Raw genomic sequence first — 27,266 nt, forward strand, 5'->3', positions numbered from 1 at the left:
TTTTGTCATAGTAGGAAAAGCACAGGTGTTACTAATAACATTAATGATGGCTCTGTTCTACTCAAGTGTCCCAGTAAGCCGTGACAGTGAGCCAGCATGAACAGTACCAGGGCCCTGAAACTGAAGCAGCTAAATGGAATTCAGCCATCATTCATTTTAAGCTTTTTACTGTGACATGTCAAAGACCATGATGAGCCTCCGTCAGCTACACTTAAAATAAGAAAGGCGTCCAAAAAACTAAGAGGTATTTAAATAGATTTATGTAAATCTAAGTTGTTTTTTTTAACATCTGCTTCATAGGTTACTAAAATAGCTTTATAGATAATAATCAATGGGCTGATATTTCATGATATTATCTTATCGCAGATATGTTCCATTATATACCGTACAGAAATGCCAAAGGTATGTTTAAGGTATTTTAAAACCTGTAACCATTACATACTTTGTCCACCAGAGAGCACAAGTTAGTTTTCAACTGTAAAATGTCCCACTCAGTACATATCTCAGTCACAATTCTTTAATTACCAAATTCAGGGCTCCCTTATTAAAACTGTATGTTCATGTTATGGTTTATGTTTTAAAAATGTTTATATCAACTGATATATTTTTACTGGATTTTTTAAACTCTCAAATATGGATATCGGCATCAGAAATCCAGTATCGATCAGGTTCTAGTTACGAAAGTCCATTGTGAGTTATTTTTGTAATATAAATCAATAACCGAGACACAGAAAACAGCAAGCTTAGAGATTTATTTATTTTCTTTACATTAACTGAAACAAATGATGGGAAAATTAATTCATATCTCTGAGAAAGTTCCACTAAAAACTGAAAGACAAAAATGTATCCCTGATAGCGGGGTCTCTGCTCAGACCGGACCCCATGTCCCTTCACCGAAGCCAAGAAAACAAACAGCTCACATAGAAACACACACACTTCACAGCTGGCATCAGTTAACCCTCATTCATTCACAAAGCTCTGACTGGGAGCACCAACACCCTTCATGAACAGGACCAACTGTCATACTGCCATTCCAGTAGGACTGGTTCCAGTAAGGCCAGTAGTTTACTTTCATTATGATCATTTCCCTATTTTTATCTCACAATAGGTTTCATTAATTTGGTTTTTTAAACAAATGATACAGTACAAAATCTCTTATTTTGAAACTACTGGCCTTACACTTACATGAAGAGTGTCAATCACCCTACAGCACCAAACGATTTCTTCCCATTTTATATTTTGTATAATCACTTAGTGCATTGCTCAAGGTTTCCTGAGAATAATTGCAGCACAAAAAAAAAAAAATCTAAGGCAACTTCATCCCAATATATATATTATATTGACTATAACTCTGTACTATTATGCAGGAGGAAGGGTATTCAACATATGCAGGTTTTAAAGAAGTATTGTCAATCACAATCTTAAATCATACTGAGTGAGTTAATGGATTAGATATTAAAGGTCAGACAAAAAGGCTTGAAGCTCTCGAATCTCATAGTGCAAATAAACTGGAAATAAAAAATGATTTACTACAAAACAAGGAGTGGATAGTGCACACAATGCCAGACCAGCGCGACTGCTACACCAGGTTCTGACTACAGGGGTTACAAGAGTATTGGAAATAAAAAGACAACTGCTGTCACTTAAAGCCATTAATGATTGCATTACACCCTGCAAAAGGCCTTAATGTACTGGTCCAGGGAAAGCATGATGAAACTAAAAAGGTTTTTGGTCGAAGATAGATTAACTCAAAAAATAATGGCCCCTTTAGACACAGCGGTGGCCGATCTATAAGAACTGCCATGCAATAACATGTGATACAGTACTATACATGTTGAATTAACAACAAAAAGCATGCTGAAAATGTCAAACAGCAAAGTCATTTTGTGTTCCAGTTACATCAAAGGTTTTAAACCCCCTGACTTCTTCTTTGCTCTGTTCCCTTCTCTCTACCCCGGAGGATGGAATGTGCCTGTATTATTGCAGTACCTGACGGGGTTAAATGTGCAAAGAATGCATTCGAGGAAGAATCGCCAAAAGAAGACACGCAGCCCATAAAAGGCGTTTAGTAATATGGAGATGTTGAGCCAAAATCTTTAGCGCAATGCAGCTTCCTGTAAGACTTAGATGAGAAGTGGACTGTGATCGGTGTCCCACCCTGGATTTGGTCTCACAAAAGAGTTTCAACAGAAGAGTCATAATAAATAACAATAAATAAATAAGTACAGAAAAAAGGGGCACGCCATCTCATTCATCCCCTCACCTTGCCCCTTTTCTATCTTTTCTTTCAAACAAGGAACCCAAAAGAGTGCATTGGAAGACTGAAATCCACAGCCTTTGGAAAAAGAAGAATTGTCTTCAACATAATCAACATCAACTCATTGACCCAGACTTTGTCTCTTTTGGTCAGGCATTTAACACAGAGCTCTACGGCTCTGAAACACTCAAACATGGAAGCAGATTCTTTCTCATGGCTATCAAAACAGTTGGGAAGAATCTTCTCTTCAAACCCAACATTGGCTACAATTTACCTCTCTCCTGTTAACTTTAAGAAAACAGTTCAACTAAAATCTTTGGTTTAAGCACCAAATTAAAGCAAAGATCCTACCATTAACAAGAAAAGACACAAAGAACATTATTGCTTACAATGTACAGAACAAGTCTGATTAATTAGACTGCATTTCCACCTGAGGACAGTAGGCGCACAAACTCATTCTTGTGATCTAGGTGATATGACTTCTGAATTGCACCTGAATCAATACATTTATGTTGTAACTAAAATATACATCTTCAAATGTCCCTATATGTCGCAGCTCTGGATTTTAGTTTGCATAGTGAAAAGCATCCCAGTAACCACACACTCAACACACACATGTCCAGCTAGAAAAATCTAATCAAACAGCTCAAACCTGAAATACATAAAAAATAAACAGAAAACGAGAAATAAAATTTAAAAGACAAATGAAATAAAATGCCAAGAGCCAGAAGACAAACATTTACAACATCTCAGAAAACCCGTTTTCTATTTTTGATTTATAATATCATTTAGTTGTTTCTTTTTTCTCTATATGGGAGCAGCAGGTCATTAGTCCAGCCACCTGAGGGAGATTTTTTTTTTTTACTGTGGATGCTTTACCACACAGACACATGTACACACACACACACACACACACTCTCTCTCATTTCACTATTCCTCTTCCTCTGCTTCTTCATCTCCAATTTCCTCTTCCACTTCATCTGCCCATCGGTCGCGCTGCGTAGCCGGCGAGTGGGTTCCTCCTGGATCTTCTCCCTCTGCCTCTCTGCCCCCTCGCAGCTCCAGACCTCGCAGGAAGAGCTCAGGGTAGCCAGCCAGTCTGTGAGGCCCAAGTTGAGCCAAAGCCTGAAGGGCGAGAGACCGCTCCCTCTCGACATCACCTGGAAACATCAGCGGAGGGCCGGTGCCGGGCCCACTCCCACCATCAAGCACCGTGTGAGGGAGGAACGCCGAGGAGTGGGCCGGTAAAGACAGAGCATCCAGAGAGTTGGACTGCTCCCTCCCACTTCCATCCCCTCTCCCATCATCCCCATGCTCAGGCCCACGTCTGGGCCGGCGTGTGCGCAGCTCCAGGCAGCTGTGTCCCTTGCGGTGACGTTGGAGGTGGTCCTCTCGGGCAAAGGCCTTGTGGCAGAGCGGGCACTCGAAGGGCCTCGCCCCGCTGTGGAGGGACAGGTGGTTTTTGAGGTCGTATGAGTGGAGAAACCGGGCAGGGCAGTGCGGGCAGGGGTATGGGCGCTCGCCTGTGTGTTTCCTCATGTGGATCTTCAACTTATCATTCCTAATGAAGAGAAAGATGAAGAGGCAGGATGAGATAAGCGACAGGAGCAAAACATAACTAAAAGATTCAATCAGGCCACAATACATCAAACCATTTTGTTTTGTGCATATTATATGTGAGAAGTTCCTGTACCTGGTGAAACGGACTCCGCAGGCAGAGCACTGGAAGGGCTTCTCTCCAGTGTGTGTCCTCATGTGTCGGGGCAGTTTTCCTGCTCCATGGATGATCTTCTGACAAACAGGGCACTGCTGGGGCGTCTGAGACTTCCTCTTCCTCCCACCTCCCGCCGCTGATGCCGCCGCTCCTTGATCAGCTACAGAGGAAGGTATGGAGGTGCTTCCCATCATACCATCGTCGCCAAAACCCTCCATGTCATCATCCTCTGACAGCTTATCATTCAAGGGCGGGACAGGAGGTGGGTGGGCTATACGGGGACGCTCATGCAGCCAGTGAAGGAGTCCTCCATTTGGTGCGGCCCCTCTCCCTGGCTCTCTGATCGCCCTGGGATCTCCATTCTGCCCAGATTTGAGGCGAAGGTCCTCCTGTTCAGGGCTAGGAGGCTGGGTAGATGGCAGGGAGCGGAAGCTGTCGGATGAAGGTGAAGGGTGCGAGACAGGAGAAGCAGGTGGTGGGTTCAAAACTGAAGAGTTGATGTATTGTGACCCAACTTTTTTTACCTTCTTTTTGTCTGTTTTTCTTCGGGATCCTTTCTGTATCCTGTTCTCTCCCTGCGCAATCCTCTCAGTAGCTGTGTGTTGGGCTCTCTGCTCCTCTGCCGTCTCCCCCTCTGCCTCCGCCGTCTCCCCCAGGATGTCTCTGCACGCGTCAGCCACACACTTGATGCCCAGAAGCTGAGCCCCTCGTAGCACATCTCTCATCCCAGAGCTGGGGATGGTCAGGGTGGCAGTGTAGGCGAACTCTAGCAGGGCATCGAGGGCGTCGGGTGCCACGCAGTCCAGCTGACACACGCTGAAACCTCCTCCGCCCTCACCACCCCCCTCCTCTGCCCCGAACAACCGGCGAAAGTAGAGACTGACGGCGGCCATGACAGAGCGGTGAGTCGGGTAGCGAGCCCCACGGGACGTAAGAGTGAGGTCACACAGGAGCCCTGCCCTCCTTTGATCATTCAGGTGGGACAAGAGCTCGTTGCTGTGCTCCGGGAAGGGGATCCCAATCAGACCGTCCTCTCCTGGAGACATTGCCACCTGGGTGAAAGACGGGGAAGACAGGGATCAGTTTTGTACCTGTCACAATCTGCCTTTAATATGATTACATTTCTTTTCCTATGAATTTTAGCATTAACTTTATAATATCTTTGCAGTTTCTAACATTGAAAGAATACCCTTCACTTCTTCCAGAGAGCCGTGGATACACAGAGCCAGCAGCAGGAGAGGCAAATTATAACAGCAATGAGAAGAAGTAATCATTAGAGCAGAGAGAGAGATATATATATAACCAAGTGATCGATAACAATGACGCGGAAAAGATGCAGGATTATGCAATGTACTGTAGGTGCTGTAACCAAAGGCAGTAGGTTAATTCCTGTGTGAAACTTTTATAGCATTAGCTGTTTGATTAAAATACCTGGAGAAGAAAGAGAGGGACTAATGGAGGAGAGAGAGAAGAAAGAAAAGCAAGCGAGGGAGAGGGAGGAAGTGACAGGCTAGAGTGGGTGAAAGGGGGGAGTACCAGTGAAAGAATGAGGAAGGAAAAAACAGCAAGAGAAGAATTACAACCTTTATGAGGACTGGAATAAAAGTATGACACTCACAAACTTAATGTGCAACACATACAGTAGAGTCAGTTACTAGATTTCATTAGTTATGAGTGGTGGGCTGAAGGTAAACTGTCTTAATGCAAGTCAAATAAGGCCAAAAACTTCCTTTATTTCTCTTTGTGAGACATAACGAGGCCTATCTGTAATAAGACCCAACAACTCCCTTCTTTGGCTCCCTAAGCTCACACCTCACCCTGTCCACAATATACCTGCTCAACAATATCTCTAACACACCTGAGCAGACCAGATTTTCCACAAACAACTCACCCCCTAGATTCCCCCTCCCTGCCCTTCATCTCCCTCCCATAGCAACTGGCAGCCCCCTGGCCATCCAATAACAGTGTTCACACAGTGCCCAGAGGTCTCTGCACAGCAACGGCACATTCACCTGACTAACCTGCTCCAAAACACACCCTATTAAATACACATGCACAGGCACAGGAGCACACACAGATATACAATACAAATGCACACATACACACATTGCGTGACAATCTGTGGCTCCCCCCACCCACTATTGTTGGATTTAACCTGTTATGTGTGATCTCGACGCCAGCCTATTTAAAAACGTACTCCACCCATAAAAAAAAAAAAAGTACAAGTACAGCCAATTAAATAAATACTTCTCTAGAACTTGCCAGCACTTCTTTATCCTTCCCATCACTGCAATCGATGTCAAACCTCCCAAATGTTCCCTTTCGCATCCCAGGATGTGCTAGTACCCAGACGTCTCAAATGTTAATCCTACCTTCCCCGTCTTCATGGGCATAGGCACAGTCAGCTGGAGGCGAGGTAGCGTGTGTCTCATGGCATCCATCTTTTTGCTCTTTATAATTCTTCTCCCTAGTTTTCCTTCTCTCTGGCTTTGAAAAACACTTTTTTTTTCCTATTTCCTTCTACCCTTAGATGTGTAACTTAAAAAGTCTGATCTCGTTGTCAGAAGTTGAGGTTAAGCGTTCATCCTTGGGGATGTCTACCTCGTTCGCACATTCTGTCACTTGCTCTCCTTCCTGTTGTATCAAAAGAGGGTGCACGGTGACGAAGGCAGACTCAGAGATACCCCTCCCCCCCCCGAAGTCGCCTACGCGCCCCCTCTCTCCAAACCCCAACGGCCCATTTTCCGAACACTTTCCGATAAACACCATCTCCTCGTCGACCTCTCCCTGTTCTGAAAGCGGCCAACAGGTAGATGGAGTGTAGTGTATCTAAAGTCATGGCAGGACAGTGGATGATGTAGAACAAATAACCTTCAGGCTTCAGACCACACACATTAATTGTACTGGTTTGGCAGGAAGGAAACCAGCGCATTCAACCAAAACACCTTAGAAATATCAATATTTTTCACCTCAAAAGTCAAAGTTGAACAATCATGTAATAAATCATATTGTCATTATGAGTCATATTACACCCAGGAACAAACATTCAGGTAGGTGCAATATGAGAGTTAAACTATATTACATTGCACCACTGAGACAAACTGGTGCAGAAAGCTCTTCCTTTGAAACCTACGCAAGCTAAACGCTACTGAGTGCTTGTCATAAAATACCACGGCCTCTACAACAGATATTTACTGTTATTTTTCAAGACCAAAGCATTTTCATAAGAATTTCATAAGCAACAAGGACAATGTGTTGGGGCAGCCGCTGACACAGAAGAGTGAGGAAGTTAAGGGGCATATGTTTGCTTTGACCTCTGCACACACTTACACAGACACACATATTTTTTTAAAATTACACCATACCAACTATTTTGATAATGGATCAATCATTTAAGCCATTTTTCAAGCAAAGATGCCAATACATTTCTGGTTCCAGCTTCTCAAATGTGAGGATTATCTGCTTTTCTCTGTGTTACATAATTGTAAACTAACTATCTTTAGGTTTTTGATAGTGGGTTGGACAAAACAAGACATTTCAAGATGTCACCTTGTGCTTTAGAAAGTTGCAATGGGCATTTTTGCACTATTTTCTGACATTTTATAGACAAACCTACATTATACACAGATGTATAATAACATGCTGGAACATCATGGTTGGAAAAAAAAAGTCCCATTGGAAACTCACCACCTAAACCTCTGTAGGACAAAGTGTAAATACTTTGACTTTGAATGTGTAATTTGTTCCAAGCAGACACGATAACAGACCTTAATGTCATATTTAAGGATCACCATCAAAAGGCAATTATTGTTTAAATGCATCCACAGGAAAAACAGGATTGTTGCTAATAATTATTATGTGCATAAACGCACAACATATCATGTTTTGCCCAATTTCTGAGATGCCCTCAATAAGCAAAAAGTCACTAAAACACACAAAACAGAAATCTTGAGTAAAGGAGTGCAGAAAAGCGAGACACAAAGGGGTTTTAGGAGGAGCACACAACAACGCACGTTAAATTTCCGGCGCAGGGGAGAAAAAAAAAAGAAGCATCATGGGTGGTTGGTGGTTCGAGCTTGTTATTTTAAGCATATTCCTTCGAACATAGACGTGTTCGGAAAATAATAAGATTGCAAAGACGTTGCAGTGATTCCCATCAATCAAAATCTAATTTTCTGTCTGTCTGTCTGTGAGTCACTTAATACTGACACACACAACCACACACACAAACTGCTCACTGTTCATATCCCCCCTTCTCCTTCCTCGTCACCTTGTTTCTGTTTTTTGTTGCTAACCAAGGACATGTCTACATAAGTTGCTGAATCTTGCAACACACTGTAACTAATGTTAAAACAGCCCACAGGCAGATACCACAGCACACATGTTGTCTCACAAACAAAATAATAATGTTATTTTACAAGCACGTGTTTAACTGTTATCATAAAACATAATTGCTGTCATCGTAAGTTTATTCATGTTAAATAGGGTTCGGTACCATAAAGTCAAACAACAGATATCACTGTTTGCCTTCAGGTTAGTCTTGCCAAAACATATAACCACAAAAAACACTTATTGAATTTTATCTCTGGAAAATCTGCCATCTTTTCACTTGTTATGCATTTAACCCTACAGATGTTATCCTTCCAACAATTGTCACTTATCTCTTTCTTTGTTTTTTGTTCTCACCTCCCACTCTTTTTGTCGACGGTGGAGGAATTCACCTCCTCTGCAACTCTACGGTTTCCTCATCCCTTGCTTTCACTATGTGCACACTCTTCCTCTCTCTTAACAACAAGGATTTATTTGTTACTTTAAAAAAAAGAATACTGATAACATTTGGAGATTTTAATCATTTTGTCTTTATCTACCAGCAGGCCAAGTGTCATAAACATAAAGCTGCAACTTGGTTGTACAACCAGACCATGACACAAAGCAAAAATCTAATGAAACGTGTTTCGAAGAGAATCCACCGAGGATTTGTTTTTACTGAAAAGGAAATGGAAACTTAAATCTACTAAATTACTGTCCACTACCACGACTCAGTGTAACCTAAAAAAAAAAAATGTAGATAAAGTTGTGTGGAGGCCAGGAAAATGACAGCAGCAGGACTGACCAAACCTGCACACAAAGATTTATTCTTCAGTATAAAAGCTGGTTATAGTATCCATCGTCTATATCAAGAAATCCCTCTGCACACGCTCCGAGTGTGTGATGACTGGAACTAGAACTGTTAGTATTATTTTTATGGGTCTTATTTTCCATTAAAGGCTGTAAGTTTTCCCAGTCCACCTCAATTATATCAGGCTCCAGCGCTAAGGGGGAAAATATGACTTTATACTGTTCACAGAAAACTGTGGCTGAGAGGGAGAAGGAGAAATGCTTTTATAAATTCTGATGTCAGATGTTTTCCAAAGTGCCTGTACATGTGTGTGTTTGTGACTCTCTGTGTGTGTGTGTGTGTGTGTGTGTGTGTGTGTGTGTGTGTGTGTGTGTGTGTGTGCGTGTGTGTTGGTTAATGTGAGCACGTATGGTTGGTTGCATGTGTTGCAGGCTTTCTCAATACTCTCAGTACTTAAATAACCGACAGGCAAGAACATGGATAATTCTTAGACTTTAACAAAGCCATAAATTACAAAAGTGGAATTTTAAAAGCAGAATTAATTAAATTTTGTTAAGTTTTTTAGGGCCAAAATGTTATGTTACAAAATGCCTGTATGGGGATACATTTCTAAACACTGTAGCAGCTCAAACACATTATAAAATGTACTTACAGTGAAATTACAGTGAAATGCTCACAAATAAGGAGCAACTGTCCATTCTGTACAGCAAATGAAACACTCCTCTACATGCACACACACACACACACACACACACACACACACACACACACATTGACACAGCCACACACACATCTACAAGTGTTTTCATTCAGATATACCCAGTACAGTTATTCACAACCACAATATATAAAATTATGATGCTAAACTACCACTGCACCAGAAAAACAGCAAAGCGGCCAAACACATGGAAAGTAAGATTCAAGCTCATACCGTTTCTCCTCCACACACTCGTCTTCCTCTCACCACTTTTTCTTCTCTGTGTGACAGATTTCAGGGGTTAAGAAACACAAATGTTTTCACCCTCTTTACACCTCACTTATTTGGGGTAGTGAGTAGAGTGTGGTACTGGGACACCTTCTCTGAGGAAGAGTAGGGGAGGAGGAAACCGGGGGGATGAGAAGAGATGAGAGTACACATACGTCTGCCAAACCAAAAGCTGCACTCAGCCCAGCAGAGCACTCTCTCAGGACTATCTGAGTGCAAAACCTTTTAAGCAATAAATACACCCAAAACTACACAATAATACACACAAGCTGACACATCCAGGACTTCTAATAATACAGCTTGTCTCTGCTGGAAGATAAAACACAAGCTCCACCTGCCCTGCGTCCCAACAGTTCCCTCCGGACTGAACATTTGCATCCCACTAGCAGATATAAAAACAGACGCAACCAGGGAGAATTTGAATCGGCATTTGAATTTGTCAAAGACAAGACTTGAGACACCATCATGATAATTAGAATGATTTCACCCTGCCATGACTGGACTTTAAAAAAAAGAGAAGTCCAGTGAGCTGATGTTACTCAGCAGAAGTTTGTTCTGTCTTTTATTCAAGAAAAACACTGCAGCCAAGCCCTCCTCTGTCCTTACTGTAACTGGGGCATTATGGTGTGTTTGTGTGTGTGTGTGTGTGTGGACGCATGCACACGATGCGGTCTTAGTTCCAAGAACACATTACATTATTCATTTGGCTGGCAGAGCGAAGGCCCTTATCCCCTCGCCCTACCACACCACAAACACTCCACTGCGAGCTATAACAGCAGCCAGTTTGCATGCCAGACCTGTACACCAATGTGAATCTGCAGGAGGATTATCAGCTTATCAACACATGCGACAAGACATTTGGGTGCACATATGCGCTCTGTCCTGTAATATTCACCGACTTCTATCCTGAGCTTAATGTAAATAAAATAGTCTTTTTACAGAAATTAACTTCTTTAACTTAACGCAACACGGACATCAAATATCCCAATAAATTTAAATAAACGCCTAAAATTAGCAATTAAGAATATGTTGGGGACGAATATTGGGACTTTTTAGATAATATTTGCTCACAAAACAATTTAAAGAATTAGTCATTTTACTCAACTTGAACAATTAAATGACAGCAGCAAACAATATTATTTTATAGTAATTTAGCCTTTAAGACCAGGACAAGAATGAATTTACGCCTCGTTCCTACACGTTATCTTGTCTCTCATTACAATACAGTATGTTCATTATATAGATATATTTCTCTGGTCTATGTGCAACCCAACATACCTTATACCATATATTTTTTAAACCTGGATATTACAACTAAAATTAAACACACCGGTATGTTTCCGGTCAATTTTATTCTCTAGTCTCCATGTTTTAAGTGTTTTAAAATTACACCAAGTGGGATGGGTCCATTAGAGATTTTTTGTACACTTAATTTTTAAAGCTATTTCTTCTTTACATACTTTTTGATTCTGAAGAGACTTTGTGTGAAACTGATGATTCAATATATACAAAAAGGATTTGCTTAGAAAAATTATTTTTTTTTTTAAAATTATATTTGTATTTTTAGTGCTTTTTTTTCTGAAATGAGTGTCATGTGCAACATTTCTGCCATGTCTGCCACCGTGAAAGGAGTGAGCAGGAGCAGGAAAAGAAATCAATCTGAGGTTGGAAAGAGGAAAAGGGTATGAGATTTGTGAAGAGACAACAAAAGGAACATGAGGGAGGTATGTTTTCTAAAAACACACATGTTCTTAGAAATCACACAAGAAAAAGGAGGGTATGGGGGAGGAGAAACACATGAGAGGGGAGTGGGTGTAGAGATACTCTGAAAGATAAAGCAGAGTAGAGGGAAGGTTAAGACAGGAAAATCTAGTCCCGGCCTCGAACAATCTGTGTTAGCGAGGAGACATGAAACAAGAGTAGACAGAGTTAAGTTACAAGGGGAGAGGAAGGGGGAGACAGAAGAAGAGAAGGGAGAGGAGTAGTGACGAATGGGAGATAAACAGAGCGATCAAGCAAGAGGTGAACACATGCACGCAGCCACAGGAAGTAGCAAGAGTCCTTGCAGGTGTGTGCGTGTGTGTGTGTGTGGGTGTGTGTGCAGATGTCTGAGGGAGAGATGTGGTAGCAGCCACCTCTATCATTAGCATCACCAAAAGGGAGTTTCACCCTAAGACGGAGAACACACACAGATGTGAGAGAGAAGGCATGCTGACGGAGTGGTTTCACACTTCACTCTCTCTCTCTCTCTCTTAGCTCTTTATCTGGTCAGCAGTTCCTACCCCCAAAACACTCCACAACTGTGTTTGTGTGTGTGAGAACACTGGAGCGTCAAGGTGTGTGGGTGAATCACATACTTCTTTCTGCGTCAATTAATATGCAAGAGCAGGAGAAAAACTTTATTTCTGAACATGTGGTTTTAATGACATTTATACGTCTGATGAGCTAATATGAGTTGATGAAGTTGAGGAATGTTTCCTCTGAGAGAACTGATTACACTGCATGTGAAAAACTGTAATGAAAACAGTGAAAAGGTGATAAAGTATCATTACAGTCAGACGTTCAGTAATTTATCGGCATACTTGCTGTAACTCAGCGGGGGTGTTTTAACATGTCGGCCTGTGGTACAAACAAATGAACTGTGTAGGTGTTAATCATGGAGTAGAGCACCAAGCGTTTTACAATGAGCATTTACATGGAGAGTAAACAAAATACATCCTTTGGATATACATTTCTTGATTACATACTTTTTAAAGATTACCTTGTAGAATAGTTATATTAGGTACTGTAGAAATGTTAATTGGCAACATGAAAGTCACTTTTAAGTCAGGCTTTCCATGGAGGTCAACATCAAAATATCATTTGTAAATTTGATGAAGCTATGAAACTTTAAAAAAAGTGGCCAAGGACGAAAATTCACCAGATAGACACCAGAAACAAAACAATGAAATATTTAGCTGCACTGTCCCTTTAACATACTTTTTTGTGTATGTAGGGTGATATTAAAGGCCATATATAACTACAAGTAGTTGCAAAGCAAAGACTGTATTTTTTATATTATTATTTAAAAAGGTATAAGCAATAAGTTTGCATTAATAACTTTATAATGATATATAAGTATTTTTAATATTCTTATCTGTTGTCATTTTCTACAAATGTTTTTTGCTGAATGCTCTGTTTGAAATTTAAATAAAATGTGATAAGTAATTCATACGAGAATAAAAATGGATTTCACATGAACATATACCGAGAAACTGAAGAAAAAGTTTAAGCAGCCTCAGTTTTTTCCAAGCCTGTATATAAATGCACGCAATCACTATAAATCCCTTCATGATGCTTATAATGTTACATTTTTTAAACAGTCAAACATCAGTTTTTTTTATTGTTATTTTGTCCACTGGGACTGGATAAACCACTTAACAATACAGTGCAGTCTAACACAAAAACATCACAAACTGCAGCTGCAAAAATTACTGCAGAACTGAATCTACAACTATTTAAAATGATAAACGTCACAAAAGTAGCTCTTGCAAAAAGGTTATTTAGGTTGTTTTTTTAATGAATGTATGTGTATGCATGTGTAAGAGTAGATTACTATGGATGCAGTCGTGTGTATATGTCTGGAGATGTTTGGTAGATACGACTCTCTGTATATTATGTTTTTATGGTTTTGGAGATGGGGGAGTGAGTGGGATGGTCAGTGTATTTACAGTATGATGTATAAAGTTTCTCATTGTGTATTCACATGGTGTATTTAAGCCAACAAGTCTGCCTGTGAATATATATTCATGCAAAGAACAAATAAATGAAATAATTGCAAAACAAATGTATTCGATATGAGTGAAAATTAAATATGATGGAGGCTGCCGAAAACAACAGAATCAGTTTTTGAACTAAGCCTTTCAGTCTACACATGTCTATTGATAAGAACACGTGTTTAGAGAAACTAACACTTGTTACTGTGCATGTGTTGTGTCTGTCGATTACATTAAGTTGGCACATCACTGGGAGGGTCTCAACAACTGCTGCTCTCCCACACAAATGACCTCCCACTTCAGAGGAAGATATTGCAAAAGCACTGGACACAAACACACACACACACACACACACACGCACACACACACACACACACACACACACACAGAGAGAGAGAGAGAGAGAGAGAGAGAGAGAGAGAGAGATGTCGCAAAACTAACTGATCCTGATCAGTTTCCTCTTCCTGTGCTCAGTGTAAAGATGGTCGACCACTACAGCAGATGGAGAGATAAATGGAAGACAAACTGACACACAGAAAACAAGCAAAACAGCTCAGAGATTTTGCAAAAAAACAAAAAAAACAAAAAAAAATTAAATAAAAACATTCACGTCTGTAGAAGCAGAAAGAAGGAAAAAGACAATTACAGGACATGAGTGAAAGATGCGTCACCTTCCTGATAAATCAGCTTACTGGCGTGGTAGCGATACAGGGAGGGGAGTTTGTTTTTACTGTGATTACAATCCATGAATTATATCAGAACTTCAGAATAACTTCAGGGCAGGACTTGACTTGTGGTCCACCTGACTAATGCACAACTGCATCACCCACTGCTGTGGTGTCAAAAAAAGTCAGGAACCAGACAGCTGCATGAGTGCAAAAACAACAACAGACATGAAGTTGAACCGATAAAGGACGTCTCATAGCAAAAACCATGATTTTCTCTTTCACAGTCCAGATGATGGATGTTTGATAAGCATTTCTTGAAGGAGAATAGAAGGAAGCAGTGATATAAGAAATGCATGTTTTGAAATGAATGTTTTATTAAAGAAGTAAGTAAGTAAGATTTTCAAAATATGAACAATCTCATGTGTCCTATGTCCTTTCTGCACCAATTATAACGTTTTTGAAATATCAACAGAACAAAAGTGACTTTACTTTTCCAAAAGGGATGGTATGCAGACTTTTGGAATAAAAGCCTCCATTTGTTGCTGGAGTTCCCCTTTGAACATTACACATGAAAGGGGTCACTTTCACAACCAAGAACTCCCTTTGCCTGCTCATGTTTGGGTGTTTATTCTCACTTTCCCTGAAGGGTTGTCTCACTGTACCTATTTATGATAACCGCCCGCTCAATGTTTACAGAAACAATTGCACTGTTACTAGAAGAGCTGAATCATGATCACTCCTTCAGCCTGTAGATTTTTTCTCATGCCTGTTTTTTTTTTCTTCCTTTCTCTGACTCTTTACAAGAAGAAGAAGAGTCACGGCCACCTGCCGATTGGTTGGCTGGGTGGCGTGGGCTGCGAGGCTGGTGGTCGAGAGCGAGGGAGGGCTGTCAAATGCTACAGAAACTCATGACTGAAAAGAGGAAATGGCAGATACATAACTTCCTCTATTGACACAGATCGAGTGGAGCCAAGACTCAACTGTAGTAGCAGCAGAGTGGATTACGGACACTGTGCAGTCACCCCCTGTGCCATTACTGCCTCAATGTAGAGAAGCAACCGCCATATATGGTGAAAATGCGGCTTTTGTACATAAGTCAAAGGGATATGGTCTTGGTTTACGCGCATTTTTAAATAAAGGGGACTTCTAATCACAAAAATATCATAAAAGTGAACCATTGACCGAAATATATTCTTCTTGACAAGCAAAGCCCCATTTCTTGCATTGGGTGACACACCAGTCTGAATGCAGAGGTGTAATTTCTCCTTGTTTTTGGTATGAACAAAACTCGAGTAAGTAAGAATAAGGAATCAATCGAGATTTTCTCAGAATAAAAGGTTGTTGCAGGTGGGTGAAGTCGACAAAAGACCTGAGAAAAAAGGTGAGACGCCTTCAAATATTAGGGGCAAAGAGAGAAACCTTGACTTATTTCATGTCCCATTCTCCCTCCCCCATTCTGTTTCTCTGTCCCCACCTTCCTCCCACTCAGTCGGTTTGCATGAAACTGAAAGACCCATGTCTGAAAAGGGGGAATTTATATGGGCTTACATGCCCTAATTAAAGCATTTCCTGGAACTGTGTGCATGCATGTATATATGTGTGTCTATATGCATGTGTTGGAGTGTGTGTGTGTGTGTGTGTGTGTTCCTCGCCTGACAGACCACTCAATGTCACTTCCCTCTACCCACCAGTTCACGGACACATGGTTGTCATCAGTCATACTCCAGCAAAGCCAAGGTCACATGATATGTCACACCAACTTGCCCACTGCACACACACACTCAAACTTTACTCAAATGAAATATGAGCGTCAATGAATATATTTAACATATAATCCTTTTTTATGCTCAAACTTCATTCAACGAGAGGATTGTACACCACTACATGATACTCTACATCGTTCACATACTGTAAATTTGTATTTTAAATTTAGTTTGGCAGGAAAGACATTTCTGTGTTGCCTCTAACGATGATCAGCAGTACTCAGAAAGGGGACAAAGGCAGGTTTGTAGTTGTTTTACTGCTGAAATCACAAATGTTTTAATTAATATATCATTATTAAGTTCATCCGTTTGCCAGAGTGCATTAAGTGTGCTTGGAGATGCTCTTTATGCTACATACATTTTGATTGGGTTGGTCCAGTCTGGTTGACAACGCCAATGAAACTGAACTTTGTCACAGTAAATAATATATACACATCCTCATTAAAGACTTCAATGATCTAGATTTTCTTTAGAGCGGTTTGTTTACGATATTTATTTTAGGGTTCTCAGTAAATTCGTGATAATCTGAAGAAAGAAATATCAAAAATATGTATTCCTTGCTTGGTATAGTTTTTTTGTCTAGTTTTATGTCCTAAAACCTGGAGGTAAATTTACTTTTTTGAGTCATAGGTTTCCTTGGTTTAACAGTAATTACAATTTGAATGCTATTAAAAGCCTGAAAAAAGTCTGTGCGTGAGAAATACTACAGTAATATTCTTTATTAATTATGTGCAAGGTAAAACAAACCAATACATTTGCTATTTGTAATATTTTAGGCAGTTATGTTCCCTAATAAAGTACATTATTAATTACAGGAATCAGAAACTGAGCTTTGGGCTAGTCCAAAAACGCTTTTTTCAGTTTAATAATATCCACTGCAGATTTACAAATTTAGATTTTTTTTTCAGTTGTATTTTAATTGCAGTTTCTTTATTTAGCTAGCATAACATTAGCCTGAAGCTAAAGAAGCTGCTAATGTTGCCGGCATTGGAGAAATGTGTCCTCTGCTGTACGTACAGTGTGCTTTAGCTTAGTATTACAGTTATGCTAATATCAATAAAGCTTTAAAGCTTCTCAAAAGCAGTGTTGCTTTGTTGTGATTATATCACATACCAAAAATCTATAAATATCATTAGCCTGTATTAAACATCATTTGCAAGCCATCTTTAAAACCCTATGATTTATCCTTTCATATCTTATGGCAGTATAGTATGGGCAAGCACATATAACACCAGTCTATATTCTATAGTCTTTTTTTTGTTTACATTTTTTGTTGTTCACTGCATGTTCACTAACTCTAGTTGGAATGCTCATACTGCTCCATTATGTCAAACCCTGGAGTTGTTAAACATATTCAACATCAATAAACTTCTGATAGGTAATTTTGTATTTTAATTTTAACATTTCATTTCCCATTTCCTTTCACAGTTTCCTTGTAATTAGGTCTCAGATCCACTGTTATCACAACAGATCACTTGATCGCTTCTATATAGTCAGTTTCACAGAATTAGCCTCGGCCAGCTTTCAATTACAGAGGTCCAGTTATACGGAACGGCTCCTCTGCTTCACCTCGCAGTCACTCCTCATTTCTGATTTCTAAAAAAGATCAACTTCTCTTGACGAAGTACAAAACTATGTAAATGAGGTACGATACAGTACATGATAGCAGTGCATATATTTGTTATTGTGATCCTTGCTTTTATTTATTTTTCTTCCTGGGTCTTTAGTATTTCTTGTTTGGAAATTGTATTCTCTTCTTTCTTTATTATAAAAAGTTGTCTATAAATTTGTGGCAAGCATATACAGCTGTCTTCAATTGCAATGTTAGGTGGGTTCCTTCTAAAAGCCCTCATGTTTTTTTTTCATCCCACCAGTGCATCTTCTTACGTTATTGTATTGTTATTATTATTGTTTTTCTCTTTTGTTCTATTATATTATATGCACAAATAAAGAATTAAAGAACTAAAAGCCGATCGCAATTATAGAGCGTCTGCAGCCAACAAACTACCACTTCCAGGTTGCCTATAAAATATTTAACTATTTGACCACTTTATTCAGGTCATATTTTTTCCAAGGACAATGATGTTTTCAAGAAGCCCCTCCCATCCTATAAAAACAAAGTTTAATGAGGTCTGACCCCCGACAACAATGTGTTTGTGGTGTAAACTGTGGCAGAGGAGCAAAAAATATGTGACAGTCTGAATATAACAGATACAAATTTGGCCATTCTGGATGATTTGTATCAGGGAAGGCCCTTTTCTAAGTACATCTAGCAGCTGTTGATCTCAATAAACTCAAATGATCTCAGTCCATTTTCAATCATTTAGGAATTGATTTAATCTGTGACAACGTGTGAGGGGATGAAGGTAGGTTTGCTGTATTTTTAAAGCTGAAATCTGTAATGTTTTTTTAATTCATCTGTATGGTGGAGTAAAAGCACTAAAAACAGTGCATTTAGTGTGGTTAGAAATGCTCTTTATACTATATAAATGTCTATTAAATATTTGTTTGATCTGGTTGAAAAGACCAATGACATCTAACTTCATTAAAATTCTATTCACATTCACATTACCTGGTTGATGATTTTTGCTGCACACCAACAGCAACAACAAACTGAAGCAACTTCACAAATGTGACACTTGATACTTTTGTAATTTGAATGTGCAGAAAGTTACGGTTTTCAGCTTTTGCATAGATTCCTGGTTTATCTTTGTGCCTGCAGGGGGTGCTAATTAACATAAATGGAACATATACCTTTAAAAAGGTCCAGTGTGTAACATTTAGGCGGAGCTATTGGCAGAAATGGAATAGAATATATATAAGTATGTTTTAATTAGTGTATAATCACCTGAAAATAAGAATCGTTGTGTTTTCATTACCTTAGAATAAACCGTTTTTATCTACAGAGGGAGCAGGTCCCCTTCCACGGAGGTCACCATGTTGCACCGCCATGTTTCTACAGTAGCCCAGAACGGACAAACCAAACACAGCCACTGTAGTTTCTCCTACACGCTTGGAAGGGGAGGGTGAGGCGAGCGCTATACAAATGGTTGCAAACTGAAATTTCACCGCTAGATGCCCCTAAATCCTACACACTGGACTTTTGAGATGACAAATTTATTTGATAACGAGCAAGTATTTTTTAAGATAAAGAAAGTCCAGTAGAATAACATCACACTTTGTGACCAATCACCCCAATACTATCACCCCACATTTGTTCCAACGTTCACTCTACTTTGGCTCACCACCATGAATTATTCTAATGAGAGACCGAAAGTCAAAACAGGTGTGCGAAAGTCTGCACCATTATCTCCACTTGTACAATTAATCACGTCTCGCCTTCTCCTTTTTGCCCCACCTTCAAGTGTGGCCATTTAGAACGAGTATTAACACCTTTGCCTTTAGATGTATTTGAACGACACTTTGTACCAACTACTTTGTTTGAAAAATACTGAACCTGTAAGATAATCTTTTTCCCCATTGTACATCTATGGGCTCAGATCTTTTAAGAAAACAGTGCGCTTACCAAAATGGCAGACAGCATAAATAAAAGGGTGTTTGAAAGCGAGAGGCACTGATGTTGGGACTCAATATATACAGTAGGTAATATATGGCGTGACTCCTACCTCCAGTCCATAAACCCAGGAGAAGATGGGTGCCCGCTTTCTTCTTGCCTCTCGCTCGTCCCCCTCCTCTTTTGGTTCTTTGCTCAGAGGTCAGCAAAGGTCATGCACCTGAGGGAAAAAGGCATGGAAGTATGAAAAAATTAACCTGATTTAATTTGAGCATTATTCATCCCAAAGGGGGGCTATGAGTCAGGCATTCACCAAGTATGTGAACAAAGATGGGGGACGTGATGAACTAATCAAGAAAACACAGTGCTGACTTATTGAGGCACATGTTTTAGGTTGGATTTAGCTACAGAGTACATGTGGATAAGCACACACACAAGCAATCACATGATGCATCAGATGTAATTTGGAGAGGAGTGGGGGGTTCTTGTAAAAAAACAGAAAAAAAGACAAATAGAAACCAACTGCTTCCTACTTTTACTTCTACGGAATAGAAGTTCTCCAACAGTCAGTGGCTAGGAAAGCCCACGCACAAAGACACACACACACACACACACACACACCTCTTTGAGATGAATGTGATCAACAACATACTGTACAGAAGTGTTGTGTGTGGCCATGCATTTTTATGATTTCCACAGCTCTCTAAGAAATATTCAAAAAATGTAGGCGATGGTGGTGGAGAGTGTCTGAACTGCAGATACAGACTAAAACATACAATGATGAAGCAAACAGAGATGCCAGCTACGAGAAGCGGGCCTGGAGAAAGCAGAGCAGGATGCAGGTCACGTCAGGACGGCAGGAGCGAGGGATGAAGCACAGATGTCTAATTACGTTGCAGACAAAGTTAGGGCAAACAGAGCTGGCATTAAGAATTTATTTCAAAACCCTGATGGCTCTTCCACATGTGGGAAACAATCCCAGCACGAGAGAGAGCATTTGAGCTGTCCACTCAGATGGTGGACCCTGGCACACAGAGGAAGAAAACAGTGAGACAAAGACTTCTCTTCCCTTCAGTCACAAGCTTGCCCACAAACAGAGGCCCGTAAACGAGCCCCTCAGAGACCGAGAGGCGAGCCAAAAGAGCTGCGACAACACCTGAGCCTGGAGGGCATACCGTAAGGCATTAACTACCTTCATGGAAGGCTAAAGATTTAACCCAACAGGCTGTGCCCAAGACAGGGAAACCAAACCCAAGCCAGTTGAGCTTGTTAGGCCGGTCTGTCAGAGGAGCGAGTCAGCAACACACATCTACCTCTGACACACACAAAAGCCCACTGGCATGACAGCTCTCCCCACCCACGAGTTAGGCAGAAGCCTTAACCTAACATTACAGCCTGAGCACATCCTGTTGTAACACAGGATAGTGACAGGATTAAAATAAAACACTGGGTGGGCCATGGGGAGGACGATAATGATGATGATGATGATGATGATTAACAGACCACGGAATGGAGATCATTTAGGTGCAAGAGGCTAAATCCAATAGACTGCTCTGAGTGCCCACGAGCAGCACAGAGGCAGGTGATGTGCGTGAGAGCAGGTTAGGTTTTGGATGTCAGCCGGTGTTCTCGGCTATAATTAGCAAGTAGTCTCCAGAAATGTACCCGCCGACCCCGCTCTCTCTCTCTCTCTCTCTCTCTCTCTCTCTCTCTCTCTCTCTCTCACCTGGCCGCAGCGCACAGACGCACATATCAAACAGCGGCTACAGCACCTGCTTTTTTAAAACACACACACAACCACGCAGGCTACATTTGAATTGTATGCATTTAAAAGCGAAGCCGAAACGAGCCCTGGCTGTAGGCCTATTATAAAGCGGGGAATAAATGTCGACTGGAGTTACCGAATAACCGTGACGTGGATTGTCCTCCCGTGACCCCGATCAGAACCGGGAATGAGGGAGGAGGGAGGCTATAGGTTGAAGCAAGCCGGTGCTGTCGCGGCAAATAGACACGTAATTTAAATAGCATTTAACTTATAGGTGTGTTATAGTTTTCAGTCAAATCCACAGCCAGGTGAAGCAGTTACCTGAGTGCCGGTGTGTCACCTGTTTAGACTCGTCGCCTCCCACTTGACCGGCCTCCACACTTCCTGGATTATCCCGTCCCACCCTGCTTTCTTCTTCTACTTCTTATTTTTCTTATTTTTTATCCTCCCAGCTCTTGTCTTGTCTTCTCCGCTGGGGGTCACCGCTCGTGTCGTCCTCTGCTCGACACACGGGACGTTTTATTCTTCGCCAAATCGTGCGTCGGCGTTTTTCTGGTCCTCTCTCGTCTCCTCTCTCTGCAGACCGCCGGCGCTCTGGGCTGCTCTGACCCCCCTGTGTGCTGCCTCCGCTGGCCCACTCCGACTCCCTGCTCCTTCTTTCTGAGAACCAGGAAGCGGCTTGCCCTACTTACACCCAGTCGCGGATTGGCTCTGGCAGGGCTGGAGAAGAGACCGCCGGGGTGGGCAGGGCCCCGGGTGGAGGGAGGCAGGGAGGGAGGGGGTCCGGCTCTGGTGCGATAGGCCAGCAGCGGTGTCTGTCGCGGTGCCGGTGGCGGAGGGAGGAGAGAGGTGGGCAGGTTTGGAGACCCCGCTCCTCCTCCTCTCTCCTATGGGCATCACCGCGCATAGGTGGGTAGACTACAGCGGGCAGCGAAAGCGGATTGAAGGATAGCCTATCTGCTTATTGCTTACCTGTCAGATACCCTCAGTCGAAGCAGATTTAGTGCCCCCCTCCTCATGACTCAGCAATATTCCCTCTGAAGCCATCCGGAGGTGACCACAGATACCAACTTTAACAAGTGCCTGGACTGAGGCTGACAGATGATTAAACGGAACCTGTTGTGATAAATGAAACTCTTACAGAGGATGTGTCACATCCAGTGTGAGGGCAGCAAAAGGCAACACCAGGGACTTTTTAAAATTACTATCAGTGTATCAATTCAGAGAATATAGTGAAGTGCAAAACGCAGTAGCCTATTTATGAACATTTTTTTCCAGAGAGAGAAAAGTGACACAAGCGCAGACGTTAAACAGCAGCCTCATTTCACTGCAAAAAACTCAATTCTGAACACTTACGTTTATGCCTCCTGTTTGATGTGGTTATGGGTATGGGAATCACCTCGCTTTTTCAAAGTTTGAATCTCATCCTCGTCTGCTGAAGCTCCAGGAGTGTGTGTTGGTGGGTTTTGAAGTGAGGGTGTAGGAAGTCTATATATAATTTTGCGGTGAGCTCAGCCAGCCCACCCATTGCCACCCCCCAAACCTTAAATCTGTGCTTGTTCTGCGGTTGTGTTAAGAGTCAAAGACGCAAGAAGTACATGTGCAGCATATATTCCATAAATGCAACTGATTTCCCATGTTTGTTTTTATGCAGTGTTCCCGCAAGATACACCTGACGGTATCTGACTTTTTTTACTCTTTTCCTTTTATTATGAAGGTCTGGATATTTTCATCTCTCTAGGCCTTGAATTGATATATGATTATATGCAACCTGTGATCAGTGGAAAGTACCTAAGTACATTTACTCAAGTATCTTTTGAAAGATTTAGTTACTAGTTACTTCCAATTATTAATACAAAAAAATAATCAACTAATAAATTATTATGTATTAAGATACCAGGCTGTATATAAAGTAGTTCAAATTAGCCCCGCCTTTATCAGCTGCAACATTAAAGTTGTTAATGCATCAATAATTATAATCCAGGAATATAATTTAGCCTATATTATTCTGAAATGGGCCATTCTGCAGAATGAGCACTTTTACTTTTGGTAAATCTATTTTGATGATAATACTTAGGCTATGTGCTTTTACTTAAGTAATATTTTGAATGCAGGACCTTTACCTGTAACAGAGTATTTCTACAGTTTGGTATTGCTACTTTTACCTAAGTTAAATATCTGAGTACTGAGTAGGGGTCACGAATAGACGTTGCACTGCTTTAAAGGTTGGGAACCATTGTTTTAAAGCATGAGCACTTGCAGAAACCCCTTCAGTCTGTTTGTGGATGAATGAATTGAGGATTATATCAATCCAGTGATTAAACTTGCAGGATAAATACACACAGACTGTTGTTACTAATACAATGCTGAGGAGGAATAAAATACTCATAATTGTGAGTTTTCAGCCCCTGTAACTTCCTGTCAGTTTAGTTTGTTTCCTCTGAGTCTATTTCAGAATGAAAAGGCAGCAATTACAGACCTGTTTATCCCCCCACCTCTATTCATGGCCGGTAATCCAGGCTGGTCTGCCATCATTAACCTCTTCCACACTGTCTCCTTGCTCCACAGTGGCCTCTCCCCTTCACATTAAATTTTCCCATCATTTAAATGGCCCTCCTGTTACTGTAAAGATACATACTTAAGCAGTATAAATGGAGCTATTGTGCAAGATGCTCCTTCCTGCTGTGTTGATCTGATTATTAAAGTGTCATCGCCATCTAGTGGTCCCTGTACAGCCAGCAGGCTGCTCAACTGAGGCCTCCACTACAAAACTACTCTATTTCTGCACTGTGGAAATGTGGAAACATGGTTACAAATACAGCTTACAACCTTTCTTCTCTCCCCCAATTAAAAATGTCAGTATAATTCCCAAACAGCAAAGCAAAAAGCCCTCAGCTACAAGGCAATCATCCTCTTACTGTCAAATTTATGCTGCTTTGTGAGACTCAACAGGGGCTATTCAAACAGTGTGCAAATAATAACAAGTGCAAATCCAATATGTTAATGCCTCTTAACTCGTAGAGGTGAAAAATAATTCTCTCATTGCCGCCTACATGGGGCTGAAGGGCTGTTAAAAACCTCTTGGACGTTAATGAAAGAGGAGCGTTAAAATAAATGTGTGTGAGGGAGGGAAAGTTACAGGAAGGGAAGGGGAGGCAGGTGTATCAGTAAGACTGTAATCTGCCCTCATGAAGGCGGATATTAATTTAGTTCCAGTCAAGAGCAAGAGAGATTTAAGTGTCCCCACATTCAAAAGCTTAACCTTGGATGTGAGTGTGTCTGCCCTCTGCTGAGAGGTACAGGATTAGGGTTGGGGATCCACGAGCAGCAGCAGCAGAGCTCGGACTGCAGAGGCTGAATCAGAGCAAAGAGTTCTTACCTATTCGACTGGTCGCTCACACAAGAAGTTATTTTACCACACACCAGTGTTGAAGTTGAGTCACCACGTATCTGTTTGGTGACACCTGAAGTTGCTCAACGTCTTCCTGGATCCATATTCTTCAAATATGTTTATACTCTATCTACAATTTTCTCATCCTGAGTGTCCATACTGGGATTTTACTATGTTGGTTTATTCTGTACACACAACATCTATTGCATGTCTGTCCATCCTTGGAGAGGGATCACTCCTCTGTTGCTCTTCCTGAGGTTTCTTCTCTGTTAAGCAGAGGATGTACTTCCTGAGGCAGCTGAATAAATTCAACCTGCCAAAGACAATGATGGTGCACTTCTACACCGCCATCACTGAGTCCATCCTCACCTCCTCCATCACCATCTGGCATGCTGCTGCCACTGCCAAGGACAAGGGCAGACTGCAGCGTATCATTCGCTCTGCAGAGAAGGTGATTGGCTGCAATCTACCTTCCCTCTAGGATATGTACGCCTTCGGGACTCTGAGGCGAGAAGGAAAGATTGTGGCTGACCCCTCCCACCCTGGACACAAATTGTTTCAGAGACTCCCCTCCAGCAGGAGGCTGCGGTCCATCAGGACCAAAACCTCACACCACAAAAAAAGTTTCTTTCCGTCTGCGACTGGCCTCATCAGCAAGGCCCGGGACCCACACTGACACCAACTCTCATAACCACCCAACCCCCTCTTATGGTACAGTATACTTATACTGTAAACTTTTGCACATTCCCATGTAAATATTTTGCACATTGCCCAAACTGTCATTTAAATAACTGTCATATTGTACATATTCTATTATTTTCTTATAATATTCTTTAATATCTCATTAAATTTTATATTTAATATTTATGATTCTTGATCTGCAGTACGTCTTTTATCTTTCTTTATATTTCTACTATATTTCTCAAATTCCTTGTATGGGTAAACCTGCTTGGCAATAAAGCTGATTCTGATTCTGCTTTGGGTTAAAGACATTTTTTCCTTATCCAATTCGAGGGTCTAAGGATATACTGTACAGATTGTAAAGCCCCTTGAGGCAAATTTGTGATTTGTGGTATTGGGCTATATAAATACAATTGACTTGACTTGACCTGACCAAACCTCTCGAGTCCCAAATCCTCAGAGGTCACGGATGAGTCATCATGAATCATGTCCAAGTCGAGTCTCAAGTCGTGCTCAGTACCCTGATAATCCATCCAAAGTAAAATGAAATATTCAAATTAAAGGATCAGTTCACTCAAATTACAGAAACAGCAAATCCTTACCCATAGTGGCAGTAGTGGCAAATAACTATAAACAATTAGTCAAGTACTGTACTTAAGTAGAATTTTGAGGTACTTTTGTACAACTTTTTACCACTACATTTATTTGACAGCTGAGATTAAGATTTTACATTAAAAACATATGATAAGCTTGTGAAATACAACAAAGTTTTAAAGATTAAGCTAGAGGTTCTCAACATTTTTGGCAACAATAAAGGAGTGTTGGGGCCCTCGTCATGTTTCAGATAGCAGTTCCACCAAACATTTCTCCTCTAAACTTCTCAGATTGTTTAAAAAAAATGGTCAAGGTCCAAAGACATTAACCAGTATGTCACGAAAAATAGCAAAGATTAGAGAAAAGCAAAAGAAAAGGCAGCAGTAGTAACTCCTTAAGGATCTGAATATTTCTTCCACTGCTGCATGGTGGTATCCAGTTATGCAGATAGTTTTGGTTTTATTTGGCTTTGGCAGATTTCTGCTACTCCAGTACAATGGAGGCAAATTAAATGTTGTTTCTGGTGCTCACAGCCAGGGCCTTAGGTACCGCTGAGGACACTGAGGTCATATCCTCAGGAATTTCTTTTCTGTGAATTTTATGGTTTTCGCTGCCTGCAGGGAGTTTACAATGTACACTTAAAAAGTTGGTGGATATTTTATAAGCTGATACTTATTTAAATAAAGGCTTATGTGGTTCTGTCCAAAATTTTCTTTCTGGCGTTGTGGAGAAGGCTTTGAAACAGCATTTAGACCTTCATATTGGGAAATAAAATGTACAGAAAGTATAGTTGAACAGTTAACTGAATAAATTAAGTATGAAAAAAACATTTTTTAAAAATTGGTGAACCAAGCCCTTTATTTATTTTACGTTAACAGCTTGTTTCACAGTTTAAATGGTGTCATGAGGATGGTTAGTTATGGATGTCAGTTTTAAATCTCTAGTTAAATATTAATGACATAGTGAAATGAAACTAAACCAAAAGCAACCACATTTAAAATCAAGTGTCTCAACACTGCTGTGCAAATGTCCAAAAGTTCCAAGTCACTGAGTTGAATTA

General features: G+C 40.9%; 1 protein-coding gene across 4 annotated transcripts; it reads right to left on the reverse strand.

Annotated features, from left to right (window-relative positions):
• Positions 1–737: 737 nt before the first annotated feature.
• On the reverse strand, positions 738–22,405 carry zbtb7b (zinc finger and BTB domain containing 7B). Of its 4 annotated transcripts, none has more exons than XM_044208061.1 (4): positions 21,881–22,405; positions 19,888–19,995; positions 3,951–5,023; positions 738–3,818 (listed from the first exon to the last, which is right to left on the reverse strand). In XM_044208061.1, exons 3-4 carry the CDS (start codon positions 5,015–5,017, stop codon positions 3,188–3,190), a joined length of 1,698 nt encoding a protein of 565 aa, XP_044063996.1. In that variant the 5' UTR covers positions 5,018–5,023; positions 19,888–19,995; positions 21,881–22,405; the 3' UTR covers positions 738–3,187. The 4 variants fall into 4 exon arrangements, with proteins under 4 accessions (XP_044063996.1, XP_044063995.1, XP_044063997.1 ...); XM_044208060.1 differs by having other exon boundaries at positions 21,862–22,390; XM_044208062.1 differs by lacking the exon at positions 21,881–22,405 and adding an exon at positions 21,677–21,830.
• Between the last annotated feature and the right edge of the window lie 4,861 nt (positions 22,406–27,266).

This window comes from Siniperca chuatsi, linkage group LG9 (genome assembly GCF_020085105.1).
Source record: "Siniperca chuatsi isolate FFG_IHB_CAS linkage group LG9, ASM2008510v1, whole genome shotgun sequence".
In the NCBI taxonomy this organism is placed as follows: Eukaryota; Metazoa; Chordata; class Actinopteri; order Centrarchiformes; family Sinipercidae; genus Siniperca; species Siniperca chuatsi.

Excerpts from the sequence above, each read along its gene's own strand:
- zbtb7b (XM_044208059.1), bottom strand. The coding sequence starts at position 6,412 with ATGGATGCCATGAGACACACGCTACCTCGCCTCCAGCTGACTGTGCCT. Across the intron at positions 5,024-6,343 it reads TGCCCATGAAGACGGGGAAG|GTGGCAATGTCTCCAGGAGA; the intron begins GTAGGATTAACA and ends TCTTTCACCCAG. Across the intron at positions 3,819-3,950 it reads TGCGGAGTCCGTTTCACCAG|GAATGATAAGTTGAAGATCC; the intron begins GTACAGGAACTT and ends TCTCTTCATTAG.